Raw genomic sequence first — 14,565 nt, 5'->3', positions numbered from 1 at the left:
CCGTCAATAATGTTTTGGTATGTTTATTAACCCAATTTTCAAACAAAAATAACCAACATATATTTTTTGAAGCCGGATGATTACGATCAAGCTTTATTGATTGACGAAATCAACCTTCGACTTTGTATTGAATCTAATATAATCTTTGATCAAACAGAACTCAGTCATGAGTTTGTAACAAATGTTATACCTATGGTTGAACGTGATGATGAAGATAAAGCATCAATTGTTGCAACATCAGAAATATCCTTTGATTTTGACAACAATTCTCGAATCTCTTTAGATACTAAAGATATGATTGAGCAAATCACTGGAGAAATGGATCCATCATATGATGAAACGTCAAAGACTCTAGTTAAGGAGATCTTAAATCAAGTTGTAAGCAGAATCAGTTTTAAATCTTCAACAGATTTGATTGAGGATTTCCACAAAGAGTTAGAAGTTCAGAAAATTATATTACTGGAAACTGCTTCATCAATTTTACCAAAAACTGATAGTCTGTTATCGAAAATTAGTGAAACTGAACAGGAGGATGCGTCGTGTTCATCAACTTCATCAAAAAATATAGCTCCTGATATAGCACAGTCGAGTGACTTAAGTTTATCCAATTATACATCCCGATCGGAATTAAAATTACATATGAAAGTACCATCAAACACACCTGATGCTTTTAAAGCATCTTTAAAGTACGCGGAAGAAGAACAATTAAAATTGACACAGAAAATGTTAAAAGAAGATGTTAAAGCTGACATTGACAAAACTCTGCAGTTGTTAGAAACTGCCAAAAACAAACTATTAACTTATTTGAACCAGGGACAAACACCAATTGACAATGCAGCAAAAATTAATAATGATAAAATAACAATTGATCCGTTTAAAAGTTTAGAAAACAAAGAGCTTTTTCCTGTCCCCTAAATTACCAGAAACGCCGAAAAAGGAAGTAGATTTTAAGTATGAAGATGTATTTGCATATAATAAAAAGAAAACAAAAGATTTTTCAGACAATAAAAAACCAAAACCTGAAGAAACGGCAATTGTAGAAATAGGTCCAAGAAACAATCCAATTCACGAACTTAAACACATGTTCCTAGACGAATTCAAGAAGCAAGTTGACTTTGTACCAACTGTAACTGATGATGAAGTTTTTGATTTGGAAAATTTGGCGCATGCAAATGTTTTCGTTGATAACAAAAAAATCAAAACAATGATCGACCGGTATCTCACCCCAGAACAAATCAAAGACCTTAAAGAAGATGAAATGATTTCCCACAATACAGATATCTTCGAGAAACGTTATTCCTCTTCATCTGAATCTGCTAAACCGTCCAAAATTACCCAAGAGAGACTCAGAGATGATATTGATATAATCGTACGGGAGTTATTAGAACACAGCGCCGCATTCCAGGATTACGTCAAAGCCAATGAACAAGGAGATTCTACGAATGACACCATTGAAGATGTCAAGTTTGTGTTGGAGAAACTTCTGCAACACGTGGTTGACGAGGTTTCTACGTCCGAAAATGATGCGCCTAAGACACCTCTAGATTATCAAGTAAATCATCTAGTAAAACCAGTTTATTTTTGCCTCATTGATGATTATGTTGACGTTTTTCCAACAGTCGGACGCGCCGGCGACAGCGGGCCCCTCTCATGGTTAACACATCGCCTACGAAAGTGTGCGGTTACCGAGAAGAAGTCCACCATCTCGGTACGACGATGCTATTCAAACGGACAGAGGAACTATACCGGACCCTATGCAAAAATACAGACAATGATGGCCTTTTGGAAAAATTAATTAAAGGAACTAATTATTTAACCGAGTTATACAAAGAAATCTACTCGAGACCTTTGAATTGGATGCAGTTGGGGAAGTACCAGTTGAATCCTTTTGCGATGGATACTGCAAAAGAATCAACAATGCCACTACTTCGCAAATCAAAAAAGATTATTACCTTTGATGATAAACCAGACGCACAAACTAGTACAACCAGAGACAGGGAGACTGTAGAAGAAAAGTTAAAAATGGTTATAAACCCAGGAAAGGAAAGAGAGGTTATAAAAGCATCAAAAATGCAAAAGCATTTTGACAGTTCCCAATGTCAAGATCTTTCATTATCCATATGGCCATCATGGAAACGTGAATGGATCAAAATTTTTACAGCAGAACATGCTTCCAATGAAAGGGAGGGTTTGAAACAGTTGTCTGATTTGGTTAATATTAAACAAACTTATAACCACTTTTCGGGAATTGATTTAAACAATAATAAACCTGTGGAACACAAATTGGGCAGAATTAATCTAAAGAAAAATGTACGGATTAATCCTCTTACAGTAAAGAAAGAGTTTAATATGCATCATAACCTAATGGAAATATCTCCTGAAAAGTTACCGAATGATGAAAGTGATGATGAAATATCTGAGGAAATTATTGGTGCAACAAAAGTCCATTTTACTAATTCAGATGATGACGAACCGCAAAAGAAAGTGGAAAAGGTTGTTCCTGTGTATCCAATCGACGATGCTATTCCAGGTACCTCAAGAGATAGTCAACCTAACCTAGTTTTAATTCATAGTGAAAAACATTCACCCTGTGAGTCCGGAACACGCATAGTTGACTTTGCTGATCTTCCTTCTTCTGAAGAAAAAATCTATGAACCAGTAGCTGATGTTCCAAGGAGGTTTGCAACATCTTCAATGGAACACGCCTATATGAAGAACCTAGCAGTGCTTCAGAATAAAGTAGATTGTTCGTCTTTATCCAGCATATACTCATCTTCTTCCTCAGAGGGTAGTTACCAAGTGTTACCCAAAATATATCCACAAAATGGTTTAAATTATAACACACCTTCAATGGTGGCACATTTCTCTGATATTTCAAAAGCAAATCGTATACCTAACTCAACCAGCACTAGTATAGTATCATCAAGATCCGCTGATTCTCCACCGGAAACTGTAGATTATTACGCTGATGTAGATAACTATACACAGATTATACCAGAATTACGTCCTGAATATTTTTCAAAACCAGATCTAAACCCTCCCGATGAAGTGGCTCGAATTGAAGAGAACGTTTTAAAGAATGACCGGCTTAACCCGTTGATTAGAAGTCTATCTCTGCAGTATTCTCATCCTTCTAATGCATTAAGAATGGGAAGGATTAGTTCTTCGTTGGAATCGTTAACTTCGACTACTTCACATTCATTAGTGTCAACCACAGATGGAGATTTTCGAGAAAGATAATAAAAAATTAAATATTACTTTAATTTCTGATTTATTTTATTTTTAGTCGAATTCATGATGACCCTCATCACTATCGTCACTCTCACTATCAGATTGAGTCTCTAAACAAGCAAAACAAACTCTTCCCATGTCGTTCCAACACTCTAAACAATGCACAACGTAACAATTCGGTGTTTTACACTTTTCAAAATCTCCTGGTATCCCACTCTTCTTTCTGGGTTCTGGTTCTCCACACACGATACATTGTCTTCTTGCTAGTTTAAAGAAACGCAACCATCCACATTTTGTAGGAAAACGAATTCTCAATACAGCACAAACATTCAAGTTGTGTTCTAATCTTTGTTCTCTCGCCATCTTTTTGACTTTTTTCTTCATGTATCTGAAGAAACCTATGCGTCTTTTTAAAGTTTGGTTATACAGAAATAAAACACGACGTTTTTCTCTTTTTCTATAAAAGTATGCACAGATCGGACGTCGTAATCTTGCAAAATATCCTTGTAAGAAAATAAAAATCAAAATGGCACAATAGGTTCCATAAATCTTTAGTATGTAGTATTTGCTCAGCAGGTTAGGTTTTGGAAGACACGCAACGTTGCTTCTCATTGATTTGATTCTCTTTTTGATGTTGAAACCTTTAACTACAGATCTAAGAAGATTAGCAATCATACCAGTGCCTTTAATCTGCAACATCATATCATGATGACCAGTTTGGTAAAACTCAACTCTGGCATGTCTAGCCACAAGATCCAATGCTTCATAGAAAAGCCTATCTAGGAGAATAACAGTAGTGGCAGTAACCATTTCAAGTAACATTTTAACTAATTGTGGTATAATCATCTGTTTCTCTTCTTTTAAAAGTTTTTTGGTCCATGGTTCAACCAATACTTGTTTCTCAACTTTTTTCAGTGGTAGTAAAGTGTGTTTATCTAAAGCATGTCTTCTTGCATCAATTTTTTTGAAATATTTTGTAATATACTTATTATCATACTCAATATTCTTCAAATATTTATCATGATATTTTTGACTACTTAATATAATTCTTAAGAAAACAAATGCCAGTAATCGCTTGCAAATCAGCATTATTTCTTTCAGAATTACTTTTTTGCTGTTTACATCATGAATGACACTTTTGGCTGTTGCAGTGGCATCTCTTACATCAACAAGTGTTTTAATCTTGGGTACCTTATACTGTACTTTTACTTGTTTGAATTTATCACTTAGAGTACCTCTAGATGCTTTTAAATATTCATACCCTTTACCAAAGCCTGTTTCTACATGTTTACTCGGATCACATTTACCCATTCCTCCGATAGACTCAACAATATTGCAAATGAATGTCAATTTCATGGGCCAACACAATATCCAAGCTGCTACCCAAGATACAGTTTCATAACAAATATCATAACCTTTACCAAAAACCTTTCTACACTTGGCTGCAGCTTTCGAGAATTGATCCTGACACCTTGCTTCTATTTTCTTCAAATAATTCTTTTCGAATTTATTCGCTTCGACTAATTCACCTTTTGATTTATATTTATCGTCTAGTTCCTTAGATGATTTTGAATTTCCTTGTAAAGCATCCATGTAATCATTTTCCTCTTTTAATTTTTTCATTTCTTGCTCATCTTCAATTTCTCCAGTTAAAGGGGCTGTTACATCACGAATTGACCGCAAGGTGTCTTTAATTTCGTTAGCATCACCTTTCATTTGCATCAGAGCTTCAGCGAATGGTTTAAACATGAGTTCAAATCTTGCTTTTGTTAGATTAAAAGTCAATGATGTGGTGCATCCGAAAACCCTCACTACTTCTTTGCCATTTACTGTAAGATTCTCAATTGGACCTGAGAGTAGATAAGCAAAGACGAGACTCTTGAGAACACCTCTTCCGGATTGTCCCACAAAGGTGGGCAAGGCAAGAATCGATATACAACGGATTTGAGATGATATTGCTATACCCACGGCAAGCATTAACGTTATTGTACCACCAATGAATAAAGTCGTAAAAGGGGTGAAACTCAAATCAATCAATATCAATTCGTAGAAGAATAAACCCAGGAAGATACCATACAACACACACCAGAATCGTTTGGTTTTCTTGTGTTCATGGGCGCGGCTTTTAGCTAGTTTAAGAAAATGGCCAAACACAGAGGTGAAAATATTTCGTTTTGGTTTTGATTTTGGCGACATTTTTGTATATGTTACAAAAATTGACCATTTTTAGACGTTTATTAGACGTTTATGGTTTCATCAATCTGATTTATATAAATTACACAGAAATGACTGTTTGTATAATTATAAAACAAAGCCTCTTTATTATAAAAGAATTAAATACTGCATCTTAAACTAATCTTATTCAATAACTGCTGATAAATTAAGAAAACCTAGGATGGGTTTGTAATAGTTCCCCAGAACAAAGTCGCTGCTGTAGCTTCGTGGCGAATAAAGAATAGAAAAGGTTTATTCGCTAGAAAATTCTTCGCTCCACCGCTATAATCAACAATTCCAGCGGAAACCGCCGCCGCTTCAGTTCCCACCTCATTAAGCGCAAAAGTCATATGCTGCATAACATCAGAAACTCTCAAATCACCTTTAACGCTAGCAGCCGACAAGATAATCTCATCGATGTTCGAACCAGACGTGAAATTGTTAAAGTTATGCTTGAACAATTCAAATTGAGCCTTCTTATCTTCCAATACATCAATAAAGTTCTTAGTTGCAGTCGACTTGGTCGGTTCGGTTGTAAACTGACGACTTTCCATATATTTCTTATAGGTGGCATACATCTGCAGAGGTTTCAACAGACTCATGCTGCTTGTCAACGTAAACTTCGGAATTTTACGTTGACTTCATGATTTTTCAAGTCACCTAACATCTGAAGATAGTCAGAGATTTTTGCTTCGCTTGCAAATGCTCTGATGTCATGCTCATGAGGATGTCCAACATTTGGTAAAACAATGTACATCCCCAGTTCATTATTTTCATAGGGCATTACCAACATTTTACAGTTAAGACGTTTACTTTCAGCATACGGCACCTGTTCTAAGAAGTTTACCATATAAGTTACTTGGCGTTGATCACTTTTTGATACAAAGAATGGCCCGAGATGATTCAACTCATTACTGAATGGCTGAGCCCATTTTCCATAGAAATATATAGCATTCGCAAAGATAGAAGCTGTTTCTGGTCCAGGGGGTGTAGCTACAATACTTTTAATCAATCCATTTGTATGATCCAATGCCCATTTGTTGATAGTCTTCATAGCAACCTCAGAACGTTTGAAATTTAATGGAAACAGTTCTGTTTGATACAAAGTCATCGATTCATGGCTGAATTTATCTTGGAGTCTGATATTCCTGTTGTAGAACAGTGCATTATTAGAATCCAGTTTGTAATGACGATTGCCATCAATTTCGAGACGTTTTCGAAGATTTCCGAGTTGTTGGTGAAATTGTATGTAGACGTTTTCATCACGAACTGATTTTTGATCGGAAAGTGATATAAGATCATAGAGATGATCACGAAACTTGCCTTCAGCACCCACTAGTAGTTGACCCAAGAGTAAAGTAAGACTTAGTGGTGAAACTAAAAAGTTTTGTGGTTGTGTTGAGTTTGTGTTGAGCAGGGTGTCCAGTTTAACGCCCATGCTGAAGATGGCTTTGAGGGCATCACTAACATCTGCTTGATTAGATGGGAATAATTCCAGGCCATTTGAGGTGTAAATAATCCCAGCAAGAACAAAAACACCAGCAAAAGCTTTCATTGTTGTGAAAATCATGATTAAGTCTAGTTTGCACTTTGGAACTTGTAGTAATTGATGTCTGTTGATGTTTATAAATGTGTTGCTGATATTTACTCTGGGAATTTACCTAAAATAAAACATTGATAAAAATGTAATTTACAATAATTTCGAAGAATTTATTCATGGTTTACTTACGTGATAACGTTCATATCGATAAGTTGGTGTGAACTTGACCTCAAATGATGCATAAAATTGTGAAAACTTTCAACTAAATTCACGCATAAATATGCGAAATTTAACTCTAATGTATAAACTTTCACCAAACTTCACCGTGTTTATATTTAAACAATGATTTAGATTCTGTATGAAACAGTGTCTGATTGTGAGGAATATTTGTTTTGACTTTTCGCTTATATTGAGACAGATTGAGGCACGGACTCGACCAAACCGGTCAGCGGTCGCGACAATAATGCGATCTCGTCTGCGTGTTCGTTTTATACTTACTAACATATTTACATTTACATGGTCACCGCTTATACTTGAACGTGAATACATTTGAGCCGTGCTTGGATGCGCAAAAACAGAAAAAGTCCGATTCGCGAGCTCGATTACAAATTGGAGGCCAGGAAGTACAGTTTACGCGCATGATTATGGGATTCAAGTTTACTGACGCAGTCAGTATTACGAAGTATGTATATCAAATGTGGTTTTTAGGATATTTTGTAAATGCCCCGATTTATTTATTATATTAATCGAGTTCCAAAACATGATTTCAATTTCTTAATAATTGCATTATGCGCTGATGTGTGTTTTGATTTTAATTTATCTGCAAAAATGATTCAATGAATGATCAATGTAATTTCTAGATTTAGATAATTATTAAACTATATTTAATTATGTTTTAATTATTTTGTTCTTTTTAAACGAAAACGTTTGATATGCGTGATGTTTAGCGGTCAGTTATCAATGGGAAAACCCGTACATTGACGGTCGAAGCAAAAAAACAACAAATGTAAAGGCGACACCAATCAAATCGGTTAATATCAAAGTCGAATAAAACCGCAAATACACTCAATTCATCGTGAATCCCTCCCAAGTTGTTTATCTATTGTTACAGTCAATGTTTTGTTCGTATAACAAAATATTAACTTCTAGAAGTTTAACATATGCAACCAATACTACACTAAAGCAACATAAGACGCAAGTCTTACCAGATCTTTCCGGTCCGGTTTGCAATCGCATTGATAACACAAATAACTTTATCAACCTTGACAAACAACTACCGAGTACTAAAATTAATTTTGCTCGTAGCAGTCATTAAGCCTAATCAATAACTTAAATGACAAATCAAACACATTATATGCGTTAATTTGGATGAAATAATTTTTTGTAGTTTTGTTAATGGCTGACGTCTTTCAGTCGCCATAAATGTGATGCATGCTAATGACCATCAACAATGTTCGCACACTCACATCTTTACATGTGGACTCAATTGATAACGCCCGGAATGAGAAACAAAGTATTTCGAATGCGTAAATATGGAATACATTTATACATTTATAATGATCGTCGATTTGCGGTTATCGGTTCATACAGTCTTAAGGACGCAATCTGAATTCATTTCATCAACACTTTCAACAGTGCCACACATCAATTACATTGCAATAACTTATAAAACTATATTATTGGAGCAAAAAATTATGTTTAGAGGCAGATTAACTTAAAATAAAGTGATATTGGGTAAAAACGTGGGTAAAATGTGCGCAGCCATGACAGAAACTCCATTTCTACTGAAATCCGTTAACGAATCATGGGAATGGGCGAAAAATCCGCGTACTCAACAAATGGTTATCTCGAATTGGCAATGGAATGTGCATAATATTCAATTTCGACCAGATAACGACCCACAAGGTAAAACAATACAACTTTAATGACATGTTGAGTTTAACTTTTATGTTTTTAGGGTACGCGGATAGTGCAAAGCGTTTTGAACATCCGTCACCTATTGTCCCGGTTTTAGCCGTTGTGATGTTAACAATCACAGTATTTCTGTTAATACTTTTCCGGCAAAACCCCGGATTGGTGGCGGGAACTGTAGCTGGATGTTTGATCATCATCAGTATTTATTTAACACTGAATACTATCAAGGAGAATACGCTGACATATGAATAATTGATATTTTAGTTATGTAGTCATTTGATATTTTGTGTTCATTCAACTGTTGTAAGTTGCAACAAAATTATTTGAAATAAATGAAATTCGTGATACTGTTACTTATTATCATCGAATAGAATATGTAATAGAAGTTCTTACCTTTGTTATTCTTTGGATGAAGATTCTTCATTGCGGAATTGGCACAGACTTGAATAAACTTCAAACTGCAAGTGATCGGTTAGGCGCGAAATTTGTGAGGCGTCTTTTTATGACAACTATTTTAGAGTAATATTGGTTGCCTAATTTTAAAACTACTACCAATTTTACTACACTAAACTACGAACGACAAAAATGATAAATTGAAAATGTAATTGTTTACTGTTAGACACAATGTTATTAACTATTTAATAAATAAACACTTATTATTAATGATTTTAACCCGACACCGAAAGGTAAACGTGGTTTGACAAAATAAATTAAAAATTAATGATTTTAAGCTTTAACGTAGGCAACCTAACATACAAGAAAAAGTGATGAACATTTCATGCAACATTTTCCCAACTGAATACAACTTATCAAAAAGAATTCCTATGACATGCAACACAAAAATAAACTGATTTAACAGCGCCAACTTTATTGTTTCAAACACTAACTATAAAAATATAATAGGACAAATGAAATTAAAATAAAAAATAACAAATACTCATACTATACTTCTAGTCACCTACATATTTTGATATTTTAGTGGTAACAGTATAATATTGAACAGTTTTAATTTATTTAAGTTGATTTGAACACCACAGTATATGTATATTGTTTCTCTCTGATGTTAGTGAGATTAAAAACCCAAGAAATGCCAACAAACTAATAAATAACACATAGTCAGACAGATTGACATCACCCAATTTGATGTTTAATGGCATTTTCCCCTTTATATACAATGTTCACTAAATGTGTGATTAATTACTTTCACATATGCATGCTGCTGATTCTAGGAGTTGTTTAATCGCATTTTTTCTGCAGCTTGGATGCACCAAGCATTGTGGCGTTCAGATCACGCTCGCAGTTTGAGTAGGCCATGCCGACGCCGAAACCACCGGAGAGTAAAATCGGCCAGCGCTTTCGCTTGAAGAACAGAAAGGAAAACACTGTTCCTATCACGAGCCCACCTCCTACAAATTCACAACAATATTATAGTATTTCGAAGTTTTGCATTTAAGGTTAATCATATGATTATGTCATATCTATCGGCTTTCGATCACGCGAACAGCTTAAGAAATGCACAGATTTTGATTGAAAGAGTTGTTATAGGGTGAAAGTGTTTCATACCGAACTTGAGGATCCCGTCCGTAAGGCATCTGTCCCATTTCCGACCGATTTCGTCCTCGACGTAGACCGGGGCTGCCATTTTTCGATCGCGCACAAAACGAGAGCGTAGAGCACGACTACGAGCGCAAGCACAGCCTGTAAAATCCAACCGTTGAGGTGGGGACAAACGACGGAGGATGCGCTCGTGTACGTAACTTATTTGCACTAAATAGTAGTACCTCAGTCGAATTCTTGTGTAAATGCTTCTTTTTCGGTGGAAATTTTACGTTTTTTGTACATATAGTAAATAAATTCACATAGATTTGCGTTTTTCAATAGAAATTCAGGTGGATTTTCATTGTGTTGCGATGACAGGTCAGTTGAAACTTGACTGCGCGACATTTACGAATGTAAACAGCCAACATTGAATTAAAAACTTGACAAACCTCATATTGTGGTCAAGTGTAAACTTTTTGTTGAAACGGAAACAAGATATTTACGAATATAGAGTTCTCACTTTATTGCACCCGTTCGTTCTCGCAAGCTGAATGTAATGAAATGAAAGAAAACAAACTAAAACTCATCGCAAACAATCGAAAAGTCGAACGACATGTTACTACATAAATTATTACAATTATTACAAAGAGATGAACTCACACACACACACTCTCCCTTCCAAGTTACTCATAAATATCATTGCTTCGCAGTTCTCGGTTTGCAATCGCAGCAATTGTCATAGTAAATTTGTTTAATATTTTAAGTTTGTCTTATCAAGTACAAAAAAGACTATTTTATTTCATCAAAGTGAGTGAAAATAGTCAGCCTTTCATTCGTTTAGTATAAAAAATATTGATTACCTCAATAGTACTAATTTACTCAACAAACGGTCCTTCTTTCCAATGATTTTGTTTCTGTAGTGAAATTTCAAATGTTTTTTTAGTAATCAATATTTTTGTCTGCCTCTCCTCGCATCGCAAGGGCACAGTATTTTTTATATTTTATATATAAATAATTAACAAAAATCATTTGCGTAACTTAGAAGAGCAGCGCACCCATGCTGCCCATCTCGCTCTGCTCCTTGACGAAGATCTCGAAGTACTGGTAGATGATCGTCACGGCGAGCAGGATACCCGTGCCGGAACCGATCGCGCCCATAAAGTCAGCCATCACTGACAACGCGCCGATACACAGACCACCGAAAGCAGCTGCCGTCGGGATGTAACGGTTCAACTCGTGGATCATTGAGTTATCACGATGACCACGCATCACCATCTGCTGTTCCTTCAGCTGCTTGGCAACATCCTTAGCGGAGGATCCAGATACTTCAATCCACGTCTTTGAGAAGAACGCGCAGGAACCCAGCATGAAGACGATGTACAAGAACGCATGCACGGGGTCTTCCAGGATGTGTCCGACGCTTTCAGGCGGACTGAGGTAGTAGCACAACCCTCCAATTGGATATGAACGTGCTGGGCCACCACCGCCAACATCAGCCCACACGCCAAGCAAGTTAATTAAAAAGTTGCCATGAAATTTAACCGCCAACATTTGTGAAATGACGTAAAGGTTAGAAACAAGCGCGGATTGCAGAATAATAGGGATGTTTGATGTGTAGAAGAGTTTGATTGGGTAGCTGGAGTACTGACCGCGATAACGCGCGCTCTTGATGGGTAGGTCGACACGGAAGCCCTGGAAATATATGACTATGGCAAAGACAAGGATGGTAGCGAGCAGGTTCATCAGATTGGGAAGGTTCTGGCGGTAGAAGGCCTCACGCAGAGCGCGGACTTTGTCTTGACGTGTGGCGATCAAGTGGAAGAGAGCGATGACGGCGCCTTCGAATTCAGTACCGCGGCCGGTGTTAACCGTGGCGGGAGAGAATGCCTTCCAGATGATGGTTTCGCAGATGTTGGTCGCAATGAAGAGCGAGATACCAGAGCCGAGACCATAGCCCTTTTGCAAGAGTTCGTCGAGCAGAAGTACAATTAAACCGGCGACGAAAAGCTGGATAATGATGAGAAGACACACGCCGGCACCGATTTCGGCTGGGTCGCCGTACATGCCGGTCATTACGTAGACGATTGCTTGGCCGACGGTGATTACCATGCCAAACACTAAATTTATAAAGATAAAATCGCATTAGAAAAGTCGTTAAGCATTAGACTAATCGTTTAATAGCTTAAATGGTTAATATTTTGTAATGCTTACATTTTTGTGCACCATTGAACAGAGCCCTGTCCTTTGGAGTGTCACCAACTTCGATAATCTTGGCGCCAGCCAAGAGCTGCATGATCAGACCGGATGTGACGATGGGCGAGATACCCAACTCCATGAGGGTGCCTCTGTTTGACGCAAGAATTACACGAATCCAGTAGAACGGATCGGCTGAGTCTGAGCTCATGATACCGAACAACGGAATCTAAACACAACATTGAAATTTACCAAACATTTACAAATTGAATGTCGCTCATACTTTGAACACATCTTGAGAATGACAAAACATAAGATCAAAATATAATTATTCAAGTTTTACTGTTCAAAAACGTGTTGCCTTTGAATTATGACACACATTACCACACATTCAATGTTTATGATGTGCAGTTATAACTTGATTACATTAACAAACCAAAATATTAATTACTAAACACCCAAACTGAGAAATAACAACTGAAGTCACTCAAGATATGCGCAAATTTAGCATTTATACATTAGTATAGTCAAAGTGAACTTACTTGACAACAAACAAGGAAAATAAATAGTGTGATCGCCGTCCATAATACTTTCTCTCTGAATTGGATCTGAAATTGAAATAAAACATTAAACATTGTACAATAAAATGCCTGAGGATTGAGTAATAACTAATAGTTGATGAGGGTTATTATCCAACTTGAAACAGGCTAGCAGCCAAGCCATCTGTTATCAAATTGTGAATGAAAAGTTTCAATGCCTCCACATTTAATTGTATTTATCAATGAAAAACTGAGCAACGACCATATTGCTGATGAGAAACCTAAGTTCTAACTAAAACTTACTCCAACTCATGGAAATTTTCTTACCTTTCGTTCGGGTTTGGCGATCTCTGGCAGTATACTGCAGAACGGCTTGATAACTTCCAAGAATTTAACTGCAAATGATAATTACGATAAGAACATTTGTCTTTGAAACATCAACATTTTTATTAGACACATGCACATTTGTCCCCAGATTGTATACGTAAGCAAACGTAAGGTACGTAAGTTTTCTCACATACTACAATTGTAGTAATTCTGCCCTTCAGTGTATTACAATCTGTGCATATTGGACTAAATATAAATATGAAAATAATTTAGATGAGAATACTTACTACCCATCTTGATGGGATTTGTTCGGCCGCTGTGGTTTCGACGTCGATGTGTCCACACGGGGCACTATAAGTTCCACGTTTCACGGCACGCAGGCACGCTCACTGAACGTCGAAGGAGGTTTTTGGGGGGAACGCGCACGCCGAGATGATGCGCTCAACACCGTGTCACCGAATGAAGTGCCAGCGAGTGTGGCAGAGCAACGGTACTTTCGCGTTGTTGGCCGTATGAGACTGACACGATGCGTACACGTAGGCAATGTGCCGGCGTCACGTGACCGGTGATGTTGGCTCTCTACTGACAACACTACACGACGAACCCAACACAACGAACACCTACCGTCAAGTAGGCACAACTTTCAGACGATCAGCATTATTTATTATCAAATGCTGCGATGCAGATTCTATAAGATAAAGCAGACAGAATACGTGTCTAAGACCAGAATAATACTAAAATAAAGATTACATATTTTTTTTACGTTTATTAGGAAAAAATCATATTTTTTCTTGATGCAATTTTAAATTTTATTATGCATTACTAAAAGTTTATTAAATGAGAGTATTTTGACACAAGGTGGTTTATGTCCAGTATATTTATCTAAATAAACAGTTTAAGCGATAGATTTGTTTATCATTGAATCTGCATGTTTCTTATCAACTAGTTTTATTTAAAGCCGATGACTGCATTGTACCGCCATCTGTGTACAAAATACTGAACTGCAATTGATATTGCTAAGGCAAACCAAGATAGCGCTACCATACACTTTCTAACTAAAAATCGGAC

The 14,565-nt window shown here is 36.5% G+C and overlaps 5 protein-coding genes across 5 annotated transcripts; 1 reads left to right on the top strand and 4 right to left on the bottom strand.

Moving 5' to 3' along the window:
* Positions 1–81: 81 nt before the first annotated feature.
* Positions 82–3,257, top strand: LOC135795617 (uncharacterized). The gene is made up of 2 exons (XM_065307334.1): positions 82–1,552; positions 1,620–3,257. The coding sequence occupies exons 1-2, from the start codon at positions 1,082–1,084 to the stop codon at positions 1,656–1,658; spliced, it is 510 nt and encodes a 169-aa protein (XP_065163406.1). The 5' UTR covers positions 82–1,081; the 3' UTR covers positions 1,659–3,257.
* Positions 3,255–5,427, bottom strand: LOC135795615 (protein sneaky-like). Its single transcript, XM_065307332.1, has one exon. It carries the CDS (start codon positions 5,425–5,427, stop codon positions 3,283–3,285), a length of 2,145 nt encoding a protein of 714 aa, XP_065163404.1. The 3' UTR covers positions 3,255–3,282.
* A 20-nt stretch (positions 5,428–5,447) lies between these two features.
* Positions 5,448–7,456, bottom strand: LOC135795616 (leukocyte elastase inhibitor-like). Its single transcript, XM_065307333.1, is given in 3 exon segments — positions 5,448–6,082; positions 6,085–7,106; positions 7,175–7,456. Coding segments are annotated over 2 exon segments (1,392 nt in total). The 5' UTR covers positions 7,016–7,106; positions 7,175–7,456; the 3' UTR covers positions 5,448–5,621.
* Positions 7,457–9,747: 2,291 nt separating this feature from the next.
* On the bottom strand, positions 9,748–10,794 carry LOC135795485 (MICOS complex subunit MIC10-like). The gene is made up of 2 exons (XM_065307176.1): positions 10,463–10,794; positions 9,748–10,305 (listed from the first exon to the last, which is right to left on the bottom strand). Exons 1-2 carry the CDS (start codon positions 10,539–10,541, stop codon positions 10,136–10,138), a joined length of 249 nt encoding a protein of 82 aa, XP_065163248.1. The 5' UTR covers positions 10,542–10,794; the 3' UTR covers positions 9,748–10,135.
* Positions 10,795–10,936: 142 nt separating this feature from the next.
* Positions 10,937–14,014, bottom strand: LOC135795484 (protein transport protein Sec61 subunit alpha). Its single transcript, XM_065307175.1, has 5 exons — positions 13,785–14,014; positions 13,498–13,565; positions 13,174–13,239; positions 12,650–12,860; positions 10,937–12,555 (listed from the first exon to the last, which is right to left on the bottom strand). The coding sequence occupies exons 1-5, from the start codon at positions 13,789–13,791 to the stop codon at positions 11,477–11,479; spliced, it is 1,431 nt and encodes a 476-aa protein (XP_065163247.1). The 5' UTR covers positions 13,792–14,014; the 3' UTR covers positions 10,937–11,476.
* Positions 14,015–14,565: the final 551 nt, after the last annotated feature.

This window comes from Atheta coriaria, unplaced genomic scaffold (genome assembly GCF_025399875.1).
Source record: "Atheta coriaria isolate IRGN ID8LTWV9N9 unplaced genomic scaffold, Caltech_Dcor_3.1 hic_scaffold_7_pilon, whole genome shotgun sequence".
NCBI lineage: Eukaryota > Metazoa > Arthropoda > Insecta > Coleoptera > Staphylinidae > Dalotia > Dalotia coriaria.
The sequence above is the reverse complement of the archived record's forward strand: the minus strand, read 5'-3'. Positions and strand labels throughout refer to the sequence as shown.